This window comes from Mycteria americana, chromosome 9 (assembly GCF_035582795.1).
Source record: "Mycteria americana isolate JAX WOST 10 ecotype Jacksonville Zoo and Gardens chromosome 9, USCA_MyAme_1.0, whole genome shotgun sequence".
Taxonomy (NCBI): Eukaryota; Metazoa; Chordata; class Aves; order Ciconiiformes; family Ciconiidae; genus Mycteria; species Mycteria americana.
In genome coordinates, this window is record NC_134373.1 from 14,965,474 (window position 1) to 14,979,551 (window position 14,078).

A 14,078-nucleotide genomic window follows, 5' to 3' on the forward strand; every position below is an offset into this window, starting at 1 on the left:
TTAGGTGGCTGAACGTAGGAGAGATGAATCTCTTCTCAGTCTGCAGCTCGTGGGGCCGTTTTTGCCCGTGCTGAGGCAAAAGATGCACACAAAGCAGGCAGAGCTTGCCCTTGTCTTGCCCTGATGGAAATAAATGCCCCTGGCAACAGCAGAGACACACAGGCTATCATTGCTGTGAATCTGAAGGGATTTCACTGGATTTCAGTGACTAAAATGACCAAAATCCGGTGGCAGCAGGGGGAGGGCCAGGCCGGGGGGGGCATAATTGCTTAGGATTTCTCGGAAGTTTGTTTTGAATTGGCTGCGTCCAGTTCCATCTTGTGTAATCACAGTATTGTGGGGTTTTGTAATCATTCCACTGTGCTTTGGATTCTTTTCTTATCTCCTCAAAAATCTGACCAGAATTTCTGAGAAATGAGAAAAATCCAGTCATCCAGTCAAAAAAAAGAAAAAAAAAAGGGGGAAAAAAAAAAAGAGAGAGAGAGAAAATAACCCTAACAGATTGGAAAAGTTCTTCAAAAATGCCTTGAAGACAAAAAATGGAAACTACAAATAGCCTCTATTTATACTCCTTGGGTTGTTTTCACCCCCGTACAAGCACCACCGATGGGAAGTCTTTCAACAGTTACCGTTAACTTATGCAGGGGAAAAAAAAAAAGGTAGACAAAATACATCTTGCAAAGGGAAGAATAAAACATAGCTGCAAACTGCTCCTGTGGCAAGTTCTGATTCAGGAGGGAACTTCAGCTCCTGGCATGCTGCGTGCTGCTGCCCCCCGCCCCCCGGGACGGGAGAGCAAAGGCTCCCGCGCTTCCCGCTCCTCCTCAGGCTGCCTTCTTCAAGCTGTGTTGCCAGATCGCTGCGGAAAGGCGCGTTGGAGTAGAGAAGTGCTCTCATCTGGGGCATGTCTGGAAAACCGTTCATTATATAAGAAAACAAGATGTGCTAATGTGCACTTTAGGGGTTTTCTGCAGGCTGTTGTTCAGGAGTTACACATGGCTGTTTAATTTTATTTCTGTCTCCAAAACCGTCTATAAATTCCTCACCCTTCTATCTTTAGCTGCAGGGGTCTTTTGTTGCAAGATGTCTTTGGTATTCTTTGGGGGGAAAAATCATGGTGAAACCAGGAATAAAATGTATAAAGCATGTTAAGAATAGCCCCCCTTTCCACGGCATTCTGCCTTCTGTTGCTGCTCTGAGGGAACTGAAGCAACTCACAACCTTTTCATACCCCAAAATGCAGGACACTTGAGAAACTGCATTTGCACTTTCCTCCTTCTGCTACAATCCATCTGTGGAAAAAAATAGACTTTGGTTTCTATGTCATTTTACTGTCACCACTCACAGGCACTTGATCACTAAGAGAAAGAAAAAAAATGTATATAATAAAAGATAACAACCACAAGAGGAAAATTTACTGCCGAAAAGCAGCAGAGCAGGGAGTAGGCAGGGGGCAAATGCTCACTTTGCAGTGGGGGGAACAGGTGAACAGGCTCCCATCTCCTGATGGGATCCAGTGCCCAAAGCCCAGGCAATAGACGGAGACCAGTTTGGGCCAGGCTGGCCCTGGTGGCTGAAGGTCTGGGACGGGCTGGCAGGTGCTGATGAGGATTAGGGGACGCTCACATACTCTGCTGTGCCAGCCCTGTTCCCAGGGGAGAACACCCTCCACGGAGCCGTAGTGAGGGATGTCCCATCGCACCTCGCTGGCATGGTATCAGTCATGGCCTTAGACACAACACGCCATGAAGAACGAAAGAGCTGGTAATAACTGGGATCAGATGGGAGCTTTGCAGCTCGGCTTTCCACATATCACTCATTTGCACTGGCTTTTTTCAGCACAAAACCGAAACAAATACTCATTAAGCACCAATTGTATAAAGGAGGTTGCAAGAACAGAGCCCTGACCAGCCCTCCCTCGCGCTCCTGGCTGCCTGTACCTCGTTAATGACGGATGGTCACCCTGGGACCAGCCCACCACGGGGCAGCTTTCTGACCCTGCAGTTTCTCAGACACAGCCTGTTCACAGCCCAGCTCCTGCCTTAGCCCATGCACAAGTAAGCAAAGCTTTGCTGCCAAGACTGGCCTGCAGCCTCCGCTATTTGGGCACTTCCACAACAACCCGACCGTGCCAGCTTGTAGTAAGAGTGGTTTCTGGGGCAAACAGCACACCAAACCTGCCCAGTCCCTCCTTGCATGCTGTGTAGGTAGCACAGCATTTCCTATCCCCTTCTCCTCCCAAAATATGGGCACTTGCAGCTCAATAGCCATCTGAACCAAGCCTCGCTGAGGGCCTGAGCACCCTCAATGCCCGGACAAGGGCGAGCGCTGTGCCATGCACACATCACGCCTTGCTGTGCATTCGCGGCAGCAGTGGCCTCCCACCCAGGTCTCGGAGGCAGCAGTATCTGTCTGCGGGGCGTGGGAGGAATTAGCCACTTGCAGGGCTGGTCGGTACCCCTGAGGTGAGCCCAGCCCTGCCTGGGACAGCAGACTGGAGAGGCAGCCATGCTGAGACGGGAGAGGGAGCCAGAGACGAGGGAGTGGATCTGCTGCGTGAAGCTGGTTGGTACCTTTTCTCCTTAATGCACGCTGGGAACAGGGGGATGGGAGCATCCCCGTTTCTCCCCCAAACAAGGGCCCTGCCACTGCTTTGTTCAGGAAGATTTTCTTTGAAGCAACCCTTTGTGTCACCCTCTCGCTCAGCTGTGGCGGTGCGTCTGCTTTGTCCTGCCAGCTCAGCCATGGAGTGTTTACAAGCCTCCCTCACCCTTCCAGGCTGTGGTTCAGCTCCATTGACACTGAAGGCAACAGACTTCTCTCTCGGCGTGTGATGAATCAATTACTTCCTCTGACACTCTATTACTATAGCCCTTACATCTCCAGATTGCAGATGAAAAGACAGGCTGAGAAGGGGGACAGGGAAGGGGAGAGGTCTCCTGAGGTCTCCTTCAATTGAGTTGTTGGACATCTGAAGAAATCCCCATCTGCCATATTTAAAGACACAGAGAGATGTTTTGCTCCTGAACGGCAGAAAAATCAGAGGGTTTTCACAAAAGAAAACCTAAGAAATCAAATGGGTCAAAAAACTTCAACAAGACGCAGTGAACATAGATCAATGGTGAGTCAGTCCCCTCTGCTGATGGAGATCCCAGACCTTGTTCCTGCCCATGATTATCAGCCAAACATCAGCATTACCAAAGGCACAACGTGCGAGAGCCAGGCGTTACACCTTCCCTTTTCACTGCAAAATAACAATGTAAATGAAACCTCACACTAACACTCGCAAAAGAGGAAGGAAGCTGAGCACATGCCTCAAACTCTTGTGCTGCTGGCGGGGGGGTCCTACTCCCTGTTGGACATCCGTCAACAACCCCAGCCCCGAGGGTTCCCTGGAGGTTTCTAATACGTTGAGCACTTCCCATGCAAACACCCTGCACGCGGCACCGCCTCGGCAGGCACGGGGCTGAGCGCGGGGGCTCTCCCACCGCCAGCGGGCGAGCGCTGCTTGTCGCAGCACAGGGGGACCCCACCTCAAAACACAGGGGCGTGCCCCTCCTCACGCTGACCGCAACGTCTTCCGCACCTCTGCGAGAAGTGACATCTGGGGCAGCCACAGCGCACACACGCAGCAGCCGCCCTGCCAGTTTCTGTGCCGTTTGTAACGGGGCTAAGTCCTTGGCATAGGATTTCTGCTGTCAGACCCCACTGCTTCAGGCTCTGCTTCTAGCCATATATTAAACGCTAATATCTCCATGTCTGACCCAGTGCTACTTTAAAACTACCACCAGACTACTGGACTGTGATTGCTCAGCAACGCTCTGTGTAGATACCAAAAATTCCTTGGGATTCAAGGGGGGAAAAAAACCCCAACAGAAAACCCCAGGTTATTCGCTCTTTCTAATGATCTACTGATCTACTTGCTAAGCCAGCGTTAAGGAAGGCTTTCTATGGTGTGTTTGAACTGATATATCAAAGACAGTTGCTTAAAACATCCTAGCTGTGATTAGTGGACCATGACTGCTATTAACTTATAAGGAATTCCAGGATCACCAGGCTGTGGTTTGCAACATATTATTACATTGCCATTCAATGGTGGTGTGCAGCCGCTTGATTTAAAGAAAACGGAGAACTAGTCTCAGACTAAAACCTAACCTCCCCCAATTCTTTCAAATAAGCTCTGTGCTGAGCTCTGGCCAAAAGCAACCAGAAATTTCTTCTGTTTTCAGTCTGCTCTTTGCAGTCTGTTCTTTTTATTTTGCATTCATATTTAATTGCAGAATTCACACCCGGCCAGAAAAGGCTGGGAACAAACCAATCATCGTCTGCAGCGCTCTGACCTGCTCCTGTGTGATGCTGCTATGCAGCAGCCTTTGGAGAGGCGTGCAATGCACTGCTGCTAGCTCGACTGGGTTCTATGCCTGCAAATGCCCAGGTCCTCTCTTCTTTATAGGGCGGGGAATTTAAAGTGATTTGCCAAAGCAGGAACAGTAAATCAATAGCAGGGAGGGGGAAGAACCCAAATCTCACATCTCAGAGTCTGCCACTCCCCTGTTACAGCCTGACAATAGGGATGATATCCATTAAAAAGGCTGCGTGTAGCTAAGGCAAACAGTTGCTCATTAAAAGCCTAAACCAGTTCCTATGGAAATCAAGGTAAAACCTCCCGCTGCCTTTACTGGGCTTTGCATCTGGTCCTTAACAAAAAAAGGGTAATTTTTTAAAATATCATTCTGGCACTCATTATGTTCACTAAGCCTTCTAACTCCCGCATCCAGACAGCAAACCCGTGACACGGAAGAACACTACTAACCCCGTTGTGTGATGCAAAAAAAGTGACCGAGACTCATATCCCCACAGGCATTTAGGCTCCTGAGGCTCACCTCTTTGGGATGAGGCTCTGCGAATGGTGTCACCCAGTGAGCTGGAGCACTGTTGCAAAGACAGCCAAGGGCCTTGAGCTCTTTGCTGAAAGCACGAGCATCTCAACGCTGTGGTTATCATCAGGCCGTTTCAGTGGGATTGCTCTACTACTGTCCTACGGCATCTGTGCTAAGCAGGGTCAGCAAAGGCGCAAGGGGCTTAGAGCCGGAGCGTGGCTTGCACTGCACGCTCACAAAAGGCAGAGGTTTCTGACACTTGTAGCTGGATCCTGAACCTAGTTAGTGAGGAGTCACCACAGCCAGCCCTGTGCTTGCTCCCTCCCCAGATGCTGTGGGGGACCCACGGGTCCTGCTCCCTCCCTCGCTGGCCAGAGAGGCTGAGTAAGAAGCGAGTACACCACCACTTCCTCCTCCTCCTCCTCCTCCTCCTCCTCCTCCTCCTCCTCCTCCTCGCTAGCAGGAAGGAGGGGGTCAGGTCTCTATCTCCAATGCTATTGTTCCCAGTGTCACCAGCTGGCCCTCAATTTGTCATCATGCCAACAGGAAACAAGGTGCAAAACCAGATCTGACTCCTACGCACCGGATGTCGGTGAGCCGGTGGGTCGTAGGAGACCCCAGGAGAGTGCCTTTGGGGCCATCACCTTCTGCAGAGCCTGGACTTGGCCTGTGCCCCCAGGGAGAGGCTCTGGGGCACAGGAAAGCACAGCCACGGAGTGAGCTAAGCTCTCACAGCTCTGTGGATGGGCAGCAGAGAAGAGAGATGTGGACAACCTGGAGCTGTTAACTCATGTGCTGGTCTGACACCGTCACAGCTAACCCATTCATTGATGTTTCATTTCGGAAAATGACCCAGGCTTGATGGGAATTATGAACCATACAGCGGATGCCGGATGGAGTTAAAAAACGGTAGAAGCTCATTCGAAGACGAGTTGAGCTGCAGTGTCATGTTACCCAGACTGAATTATTTCCTGTACATTACAAATGTTGCTTCTGGCTACCCATGCCACAAATGTATGAGCAAGCAAATGCCTTCCTTAACATCTCATCTTTGACTTCCCCTCTCTGCAAAGTTAAAGCTTGACTCCCCCAGTGTTGCAGGAGATGCAGTCACTTCCCCTTGCATCCCAGCAAAGAACCCCCCCCAGCCCTGACATTCTCTAGTGCTCCAAATGCGTTTCTCTTTTCTAAGCATTTTCCCAATCTCAAGATGAACTGCATTGTTTCTAAAATGTTTACTAATAAGCTAATTATGCATACTTTTCAAAGCATTTACTAATTAGCTGTCCATAATTGCTGCCTTGTCTACTCTTAACCTTCACTGATGGAAGGATGTCTTCTTGCAATATGATGCTCTTGTTTGAAGGAGATGGTCAAGAGAGCCAGGCTGCATACTGCAGCCACCAGCTGCCTGGCTGTCTGTGGGCGCTGGGGCTGGCTGCAGCTCCCCCCGCAGCCTGAGCAAGGGCCTCGGGCCAGCATCTCCGCTGCTCTCTAGGAAGGATGCAGAGCTGTTTTGGTCCAGTGACCAGCTTCCCGGAAGCACAGGAGATGGCCATGCTGCCATAAGAGGCCTTCGCTGGCTAGCCAGGCCCGTGTGCCTCACCCTTGGTACTTGGCCCAGGAACACCAGCATGTTACTGCCAGTGTCCCCTAGTAGGCAGCACCCTGTGAGACGGGTGCTGGGAGCGTGGTGTCTTCCCTTGCCAAACCTTGCTCCCCTCTGTCCTTCAGGCTGGGAGCAGGGGCATCTCCTGCCGTGCCTGCCCGGTATCCAGCACACACCAGGGTGCTGAACTCGGTTCAGTTCTCCTGGCACCACCGTGGCGCTTACGAGGTCACAGCAACAACCGCATAAATTTCCTCATTACGGTGGCCCCAGTTCCCGTTTCTGGAAACCCCCAGGGCTTGACACGGGGAGCCAAAGTCAGGAGGAAGAGCCGGACTGTGCAGCTCCGGGCTGTCTCCAATCTGCCAGCTCCTGCCTGTTTTTGGAGCCCCGGGCCCCTGTCTCCAGCATTTGGCATGTGCCACCAGAGGGGGCTGCAAGCCACGGCAGCGGTCCCCCAGATCCTCCCCAGGCAGGGATCCCACCGATCGTAACCCAGTTGCTGCATGTGTCAGAAAGGGCTACAGAAAAACCCGCTGGCACGCTCCGATCGTCAGTCGGGCTTTTGTTTTTTAAAAATAACGGTCCTCTGGTGCAGATGTTATGACTCAGCTGAAAGGTCTTCTGCTTGCAGAGGGAGCACGAGCCCATCCGCCGCAGCCTGGAGGGAGCGTGCCTCTGCCGTGCGCGTACAGCACCGTCCCGGCACTCAACGGCAGCTCTGCCCGGCGTCATCCTCCGGCAGAGTCAGCCGAGTGCAGCCGGGGATGGCTGGCAGTAGCCAGTCTCGGGAGGGAGCTTTTAACGGTCCAAAGAGAAGCCCAGCAGCGGGAGGGAGGCACGAATGGAAAAGGTGGTTATAAATGCAGTGATTCACTCAGAGCTGAGGTTTCTGACTTGGATTTTCCAAGCAAGCAGCGCAGACAGAACAGCGAAATGGCAATTAGGAAGGAGCGGGCAGCTCGGCTACGTGACTGTGCGAGCCGCGGACAGCCACCCCTATTGCACAGCTATGGCGAACGGTTCAGGTCACTCCTGGCATCACAACTGAACCCTGGCATGCACCAGGCTACCCAGCTACCACCGTGCCACGCGGGGAGTGGAAACACTTCGCCACAGCAGCAGCAGCGTGCTCTTTTCCACTGGATGCCACTTCCCCGTTCAGAGAGCAGATACCAACGGCGCGGGGCTGCAGTGCCTGAGCAACAGCTGTGCTCGCAGCACGGAGAGGAAGAAACGGCGAGCAGACAGGCTATTACAATTATTTCCGAAGAGTTTGGCAGGTCTTTTACTGGAGCACCAAACTTCCCTTTTGGCTCTGCCATTACTGCTGTGGCCCCACGGCTGCAGGACAGCACAAACAATGGCCCGGGTCCCATACTCCCTGTCACAGCGTGCCCACCCTCCCGCAACAATCCCTGCTGTGCTGGCACACAACAGCCACAACAGCAGGAAAAGGCCAATTTTCTTAACCTGAAGTGCCTTCCCAAAGTAAAGCGCTTCCTTGGGGCACAGATGAAGCAGAGAGAGAGAGAAAGTGAGAGGGAGGAATATGTTCTGGGGCTTCAATTACACCAAATGACTCCTTTCATGATGGTGGTGTGGGGGGGGGGGCGGTTACTGGACACAGCTGAAAAATAAAAGCCCAGATGTGCCTCCAGAAAAACAATAGCAACAATCAGCAGCGAGCAGCCACCCCTGGCTGCCGCCTCCCGGCATCCACCCCTGGCTGATGCTCCTACCTCCAGGCAGGGAGGGCCGGCTGCCGAACCCGCTCTCCGCAGCCAGCTCTCGCTCCGGCGTCCGGGCAGCACCAGGTACGCAGGCCCTTTCCGGCCAGCTGCCCAGCAAAGGGGAAATCACTGACCTTTCCACAGAGGTCCCCAGGGGGCCAGGCACTGTACAAAACACAGGAGGAAACGCCTCCTGTCCCAAAGGGAAAGCTAAAGCAGATAGAAGGAAGGCCAGAAAGGACACGGTGAGACTAAAAAGACTTTTGCAGATATTTTTGTAGGCCTTAGAATGGGTTTTAGGAATGTAAATGTTATGCTTTATGAGGGAGAAACTTTAGCCTAATAAGGTAAAATGAAATGTCGAAGGAAGAAGCAACAGAGGAAAGCGTTATGGTGTTTAATTCTGGCAGCTGGAAGCACAGACTGGCCCCGCTCCTGCTCCGATAGCTGCCAGGTAGCAACACCAGAGTAGGAGGAACCTTGTCTGCCCAGAGACAGAGTGCCACAATGGGCTTCATCAGCCTGTCACTTTTGTGTGAATGTGCTCTATATTAATGATCCGATGTCAAAAGAAGGGCTCTGCCCTGAGACTATATTTTCTTTGATGCCGAACTCCTGTTCCTGTTAAGGTTCTCACCTGCAGCTGCAAGGAGGCCTTTGCTTCTTCATAAAATACCCTCTGACACTCAGATGAGACTTATTACTAGATGGTCACCTATTAGTACTGCTTAATGCCCAAGCATTACACAGTGTTAATACTTGTCTCCTTCTGGTAGGTCACTTAAAAAAATTAAAAAATCTCCCTCCTATCAGTTTCTTTCAGGCAGTGTTTATCATGCACTGTTTCCATTTGTTTGGTTATGCTTCCTATCAAGCACTGTCCATGAAGTTTTTTCAAACCTGCTCCTTTGCAGTGCTGGCTCTGGGGAGCAGGCACCCTAACTCAGCTTGGCTCCCAGCTCATACCTGTGGCCAGCAGAAGCCCAAGTGCACTGTGGATGAACCCTGTTTCACTTGCACACAGGTGCCAGCTGAGGGGATAGAGGTGCAGGCAACTTTGCTTTCAGGAGAGGTTTGATGTTAATACCTGGTTTCTGGAATGCAACTGGATTGCAAAGGAGCTGAACTGAATCAGAGACCCTGACAGACCCTTCACCATTCACATCCCACATGGGGGACCAAACCTCTCCAACTCCAACCTTTCTGCTTTAACTAAAGCCTCCCTCATGCACATACACGCAGAAAGGGAAAGGGCGAGACCACATATCAGCCAGTCAGAAGATCTGCCGCAGTAAAGTAGAAAGCAGCGAAGGGACAACATCTCCAGTGCTCAGGCAGCCTTTCCAGCACAAACCACCTGCAGCTCAGGACCAGACCCTGCTCTCTCACAGGCAGCAAAACATGGCAAAATTTGTCCAAGGTGCTCAGAGCTAAAATTTACAGCTTCCTACATGTAGAGGAAAAGCCAGGTGCCCGTGGGGGTTTCTGGCTCTCTGGCCAACGTGGCTTTGCCTGCCCAAGACCTTGGAGAGGCAGAAGCTGGAGTCCCTCCTGCCCAGCTCAACCCCTGCCCTTCACACAACATTGCCCTGCCTGATACGTATCGCATACTCTGCTGACTGCGAATATAGGCCTATAAAGCTTTTATTACTGTGAATTTGGGGCAACTGCATTAGCTATGAGAAGGCTATACAGTTCAGCCTGTACAAGCAATAATAAAAATGTGATAGCAACCATCATTCTCACGCGCACTGCCAAGGCCTTGTTGTGTTCATCTATGCCCATATTAAGCCTTTCTCTACCTTCTCCCCTCTAAACACAGGCCTGATCCTGCAAAGTGCTAAACACCTTGCACACACAGTGACTTCAGGGAGAGTTTGTGGTGCTCGAAGCCTTATTAGCACAGGCTTTTTCTGTAGGGGGTGATGAGATCCCCAATGACATCAATCAGCACACCTTCATTAGAGTTAGAGGAGCTACGCTGATTTATGGTAGCTGAGGATCCAGCTCCACACTGCATAACCTTCAGTACATCAAACCCATGCTGAATTCTTTGTTCTCCACAGGACTGATTCTACAGCCCCATAAATGCTTCCCCTGTCCCTCTGTCTTTTTTGCAAACAGAGTTCCCCTCTCCATATATAACCCCTTTTCAATCAACAGGACCAGCGTGTCTGGCAAGACTGCTGTGTCAGGCCCGTTTTAGGAGACCCCAAGCTCCGTCACAGCTCAGGCATCCCTGTAGCTGGCTGTGGATTCCAGATTAAACACACAGGTTTATACATCTGCTGAGACCATGTTATTAACTCAGCCTTTTATGGTGCCCTTTGATGCCGTTAATTATTCTTTACTAGCTGTTAATTGTTTTTCCCCGGACATCTAGTTTTCCTCTAGTTTCCCTTCATCTAGAGTCCCTTCTTAGAAGAAAAGAGAAAAAAGCAAACAAAACCAAACCCCCAGTTTACCAGACGCAGCAGAATAAGCACTGCGGAGAGTCAGATCCAGCCCAAGCAGCTCGGACCCCCAAGCCCCCAGCCTCACGCAGCCCGAGCCTGGGTCTCCAGCCCCGGGGCTCTCTATGCCATACCTCTGCCTAGTTACACGCCAGGAAATTGCTCTGCTCTCCCCGCACGGTTTAAAAGGACAGTGAGGCCACTTCAGCACTGAGAAAAACAAGCTGCCTTTTAACCCAAGTCAAACGTGGGTTGAAAGCCAGTTAGCTCTTGCTTTCAGGTGATATCAGGCTGAGTTAAGAACCATCAGTTCAATGCAGAGTAGGCTCATTCTATGTGTCCAAAGCAGCATCTTATAACCACCCAGTCGGTAGAGGCACACTTGCCCCTGAAATGCAACAAGATGCAGCGCTACGGGGGCTCAGGATGATGCTTGTTTTCACAGGCAAGGAAGCACGAGGCCCATACCGCTAGGCAAAAGCGGGAAGAGGAGGTGACTAAGTACTAGAGAGGAAGAGGAAGGCTCTTACTTGCAGTCGTGCTTTTCGATTTCAAAGTGAGGGTTGAAGTTGAGGATGATCTTCTGGTTGGATTCAGGGGCGTAGATGACCCACTCGCAGTTCTGGTGGGAGGGGTAGTCATTGGGGTACCCCGGGGAGGTGATGTAACCGGCATCCTTGGAGTTCAGGCGGCCCCCGCACGGCTGAGCTGCAGAGAGACAGAAGGGAACAAGGCATCGAAACGGGTTCTGGGCATCGGCCGCGCACAGCTGGTCCCTCCGGGCCGCTGCTAGGGGTGGTCTGATAAAGGCCATTCTCCAGGCCGTTGACATCCGTTTGGTACTCTAATATTTCATATTAATCTCTGAGCAAGGGCAGTTATTCTACCCAACAAACCTACTCCTTTTCCCCTCCACCTTCTGCCACACTTACGTACTACATTTCACACAGACCAGAAAAGAGAAATAAACGCTTTCCCGAGGCAATTACAGAGCCATAAAGTAAGAGACAAGTTGATATCAGATCATCTGGAGCCGACTCATTTTATCCCTTCTTTAGCATCCTTTGCAAGCTGCTCTGTGGCAGTTTCCCACAGCTGCCTTGAGAGACACCAAAATTTGGACGCTTATGACCCTCAGTACAGCTGCAGGAGTGCAGAAAAATTTGCTCGTCCCCAGGAAGGAAACTGAGGCACGGCAGGGCTGATGGCAAGCCCAGGCCCACGGGCATGGCTGGTGGCAGAGGCGAGGACAGCCCTTCTCCTCTTGCTGTGCTCTCCCTCCCCAACCCCGCCTGCCCCCACCACCCCATCTGGCAGATCGGCCTCCCAAAACCTTTCAAGCTAACCCAGCCGTTGGAATTGCAGACGCGGATAATCAGCAGTGGTGGTTTTGTGGGGCTAGCCCACAAATGGCTGGCAATGGCTGCGTGGTGAACGGAGGAAGCACTCTCAGCTTTGGGTTAGAACAGGCCCTGGAGGGTGATTTCATCTTCAAAAAAACATTTAATCTCATGAACGCTGCAAATCAAATTTATTATTGCATTACTTGCTGGGAGGAAAATCTGCATCACAGGGTCAATTGATAACGCACTGCAAATCCCAACAAAGTCCCTTTCTCCACAGGGCCCCTACTGCGTGCCTCTCGCTGTCCCCCTCCCCTGCCACCGCCCCGTCCCAGCGCCACAGCCCCACGGGCTGTCACAGCTGCCCCCAGAAGACAACATTGCCTCCTCACACCCAGCAAAACGGACAAAAACCAGCAAAATGGGCAAAACCCACCAAAACCCTAAGCCCCCCCACAGGGCAGGCCGCCAGGAATGCAGGGTGACCCTAGTCCCCTGTTGCAAAAAGGCTTTCCCCTGCCTGACAATAAGCAATGGGGTACAACACGGGACGCAAACCCTCGTGGGTTGTCCCCCCTGCGGGGCTGTCCCCACAGCCTCCCCTCACTCCCGGAGGGCACGTGTCCCGCAGGAGGGTGCGGGTGGGCTTTCCCGGGGCCCAGATGCGCACACCTTGGGATGGGGCCCAAGGCACATCCCGTGCCCCCGGGGGAGCTGAGGCACAGGAGGAGCATCACCCTCGTGCAGGAGAGTAACCAGACGTCCCGCATCCCATCGGCTCTGCGGGCCGAGGGTGCCCGCGGTGCTCCCCACCGCCCCGGCCCCGAGGGATGTTCCTGTCCCTCCTGCAGCGGCACTCGCTGCAAAGCCCTGGGACCGCCCGGGAGAAGCAAGGCAGCGCCAAGACTCGTGTGGGCTTAACCCCACGCAGCGGGTCCAGCTCCGTCCCTCTGCCATGGGGTGCGCCAGGCCCCAGGGGTGTCCCCTGCCAGGCTGTCACGGGTCTGCCCGCTCTTGGTGGGGACATCCCAGCCCGCCCTCAAACTGCCCTCTTGCCGGAGCCAACACGAGCAGCAGGAGCGAGGCAGGACCCCTTGGCAGCACTGCTTCCTGGAAAAAAGCACTTTGAATAAACAACCTGCTGCCTGCACGCTGCCTGCATGCTGCCTGCAGAAAACGCACGTGCCCTGTGCGGGAACAAGGGCAACAGGAGGGCCCTTCGTGGGGGAGCGAGGCTTCCTTCGCCATGAAAAAGCACTGTCTCGGTTTCCCCCATATTTTTCATGCCCTCTAACACATTCATTCTTCAAAATAACTTTCTTCTCACGCACCCAAAGGCATCTCTGCAGCCTTCCCTTTTTTCTTAAAATAATCCTGTAAGTATCCTGAAAAATATGAGGGGAAAAATCACAACACCACCATGGAAGAGCTGAGAATACCAAGAAACATCTGGTTTTGTTCCACAGGAGAGCTTGCTCAACACACAAACATTTACAAACCTACGTTCTTGCACAAATCTCTTCTCTCAGCAAGGCATATTTGCCCACACACGTGTCTATGTGGGTTTGGGGGGGAGAGAGGGAGAAAGAGAGACCTTCACGTGGAAGGAAGAAATTCACGGACTTGTTGACATCAATGTACAAATAGACGTGTAATTCACACTTCACTCATGTACGCACTTTCACACCTTCTCATAAAAATTCACACCTCGTTTGCACACATGTCCACCCCCTCCAGCAAAGAGAAATATTCAAGCTGCAGATTATTTTTCTTGGAAAGGGCAAAGTCTCGAAGCAATGAAAATACAGTCAATCCTTCCACACCTCGTCATCCCCTCCCCGTCTCTCCAGCTCTCACACACATGCTACCCGCTAGGCTGATACCACCAACATCACCCACCACTCAGAAGCTGCTAGCCCCTTACTCACGCTGGATACTATGAATACTCTGTGAGCCCTTGCAACTCAACCAGCTGGAGGGGAACTGCAATGTGAACAGGGGTGTCAGGCTCCAGCTTGCTCCGGCTCTTCCCTGGCAAATGAACCCAGGAGCAGAAACCC

At 52.2% G+C, this 14,078-nt stretch overlaps 1 protein-coding gene across 6 annotated transcripts in view; it reads right to left on the minus strand.

Annotated features, from left to right (window-relative positions):
* The window catches only part of NRP2 (neuropilin 2), a 90,598-nt gene that overhangs the window by 66,752 nt on the left and 9,768 nt on the right, over positions 1 to 14,078 (minus strand). For all 6 annotated transcript variants that reach the window (XM_075511906.1, XM_075511909.1, XM_075511907.1 and 3 more), the window contains exon 2: positions 11,206 to 11,383. In XM_075511906.1, the coding sequence (XP_075368021.1) occupies positions 11,206 to 11,383 (178 nt within the window). The remainder of the gene's footprint in view (positions 1 to 11,205; positions 11,384 to 14,078) is intronic.